Source organism: Vigna umbellata, chromosome 8, assembly GCF_029865625.1.
Source record: "Vigna umbellata cultivar VRB3 chromosome 8, Vumbellata_1.0, whole genome shotgun sequence".
NCBI lineage: Eukaryota > Viridiplantae > Streptophyta > Magnoliopsida > Fabales > Fabaceae > Vigna > Vigna umbellata.
In genome coordinates this window covers 46,915,308-46,917,433 of record NC_142172.1, presented here as the reverse complement: position 1 = coordinate 46,917,433, position 2,126 = coordinate 46,915,308, and the positions used below count along the sequence as shown (strand labels likewise).

Below are 2,126 nucleotides of genomic sequence, written 5' to 3'. Positions count from 1 at the left end.
TTTAAGATATAATAATACGTTAATTACATTTAATACACATTTATTTTATTAAACTACTGAATTTGTACTGATTGTAGCGTAGCATCGAAATATGTTTATGTAAAGTTTGAGTTTCCGAACCAAATGAAAAATGGCAACCTAGACAAGAAATTAAATAAATAAAATTAGAAAAATTATTAACCTGGATCTCACCCACCAAAATAATACGGAAATGGAAATGTGTAAATGTTTGTTACTTACAAATTAACGAAGATGATAAACACAAACTCCAATGTTGATGAATGCTTGATATTTTCTGGGTGTATTGATTATATTAGACCGTATCTGTCTTTGTTATGAGGCGGACAGTGATGAAAAAAAAGTACTGTTACATTCAGTTGTTGATGGGAGCATTGAATAACATTGAATTTTACAAACCTACAAATTAAATTCACCCATGAAAGCACATACCAGACCCCATTTGTTTGTCATATTCTCTTGCCTCCTATGAGAGCCTCTTGCTTTAAATACTCCATTCTGATCAAATTTATTGCAGGCACCAACCAAAAGGCTTCCCAAATCCCATAGAAACTCAAACACCATCACATCCTCAGCCTCCCCTCATTCCTCACACACAGACAAAATACACAAAACATAGATCCAATGGGAAAGAAAGCTCTCAGACTTCCCTCTCTTTTCAAAACCAAAGAACCACCAAGAAACCATCACCACCACCACCACCACCACCTTCTTCACAATCATCATCCATGGCAATTCATACCCTCTTGCGGCCACTCCAAGACCCTCTCTTTCCGAGGTGCTGCCGACGATGACATCTTCAAGACAGTTAACTCCGTCTTCTTTGACCCTTCCGAGAGTGTCATCGAAACTCCCAAGTCATGGTTCACCACCTCGTCCGAATCCGCCAGCATCTCGACCGAGTCAGAAGACTATTACTGCTGCGACGGGGAGTCTCTGGAGATGTTGGTGCGTGGTGTGAGATCAGAGAGGCTTTTCTTCGAGCCTGGTGACACAAGCTCCATCTTGGAAAAGGCCAAGGCCAGTGGGTTTCCCTTCAAAGAAAGTGTGGTTCTTGCCATGGAATCAGAGGACCCTTACGAGGATTTCAAGAGATCAATGGAGGAGATGGTGGAATCTCATGGAGTAAGAGACTGGGAGGGCTTGGAGGAGCTTTTGACTTGGTATCTCAAGGTCAATGGCAGGAACAATCACGGATTCATAGTCGGTGCTTTTGTTGATTTGCTCTTTAGTTTAGCAGCTTCTAACGATTCTAACTCTTGTTCCGATTCAACTGCATATTCTTCTGCTATTTCTTCTTTTGCTTCTTCCCCCTTGTGTCATGAGATTGTCGAGCATGGCATTGGGAATGATGATGCTGTAACATCTTAGCATTACCAGTTATTTCTCCTATATATCCTTCTTCTGCTATACATTTGTAGATTAAAAACATGCTTAGCTATAATTAATTAAACTAAATTAACTCCTCCTGATTATATATGTTCTTGCCACAATTCTTCTTGCTAAAATGTTTACTTACACTACACGGTTGTGTAAAGATCAAAGGCTCTGCGACCACAAACGTAAACCAGTTTTACTCTTTCGTTTTTCACAAACACTGGGTTCCATCTGTCATTTATGTATCACATGGTTCTCTGGTTTTTGTAGGAGACATTACACTGCACTTGTTTATAATTATTGGCGTATCTGAAATTTGTCTCTCTTATTTACGTATCTATATATTATTGGAATTTATATACTTTTTTTAATTTATTTATTTAACTAAGTCCGATACAATTGTTAATTTAATTCTTAGTTCTGTTTAAAGCAGAATAAAAGATCAAATATATTTTTACTTCTATAAAATTTTCAAATGTCCCTCTAATAATAAAATGGCTTATTTTAATATCATTTTGGTTCTTTCAAGTTGTTTAGTGATAATATATTTTTATCCTTCTAAACTTGTTTAAGCTTAGTTTAGAGACAAAATATATTTTTAGTAATTAAAATTTTCTTTTATAAGTAAGTTTTAGTCCTCCAAAATTCTCCATATGTTGTTTAAATACGTTTCACAAAATGACAAAAGATACTGTAGGTAAAGTTTGAAACTCAAAAAACTGTGTACGTTG

At 36.1% G+C, this 2,126-nt stretch overlaps 1 protein-coding gene across 1 annotated transcript; it reads left to right on the top strand.

Annotated features, from left to right (window-relative positions):
* The first annotated feature begins 369 nt into the window (after nt 1-369).
* On the top strand, nt 370-1,695 carry OFP13 (ovate family protein 13). The gene has a single exon (XM_047325343.2). The coding sequence runs from the start codon at nt 643-645 to the stop codon at nt 1,387-1,389; it is 747 nt and encodes a 248-aa protein (XP_047181299.1). The 5' UTR covers nt 370-642; the 3' UTR covers nt 1,390-1,695.
* The last annotated feature ends 431 nt before the right edge of the window (nt 1,696-2,126 follow it).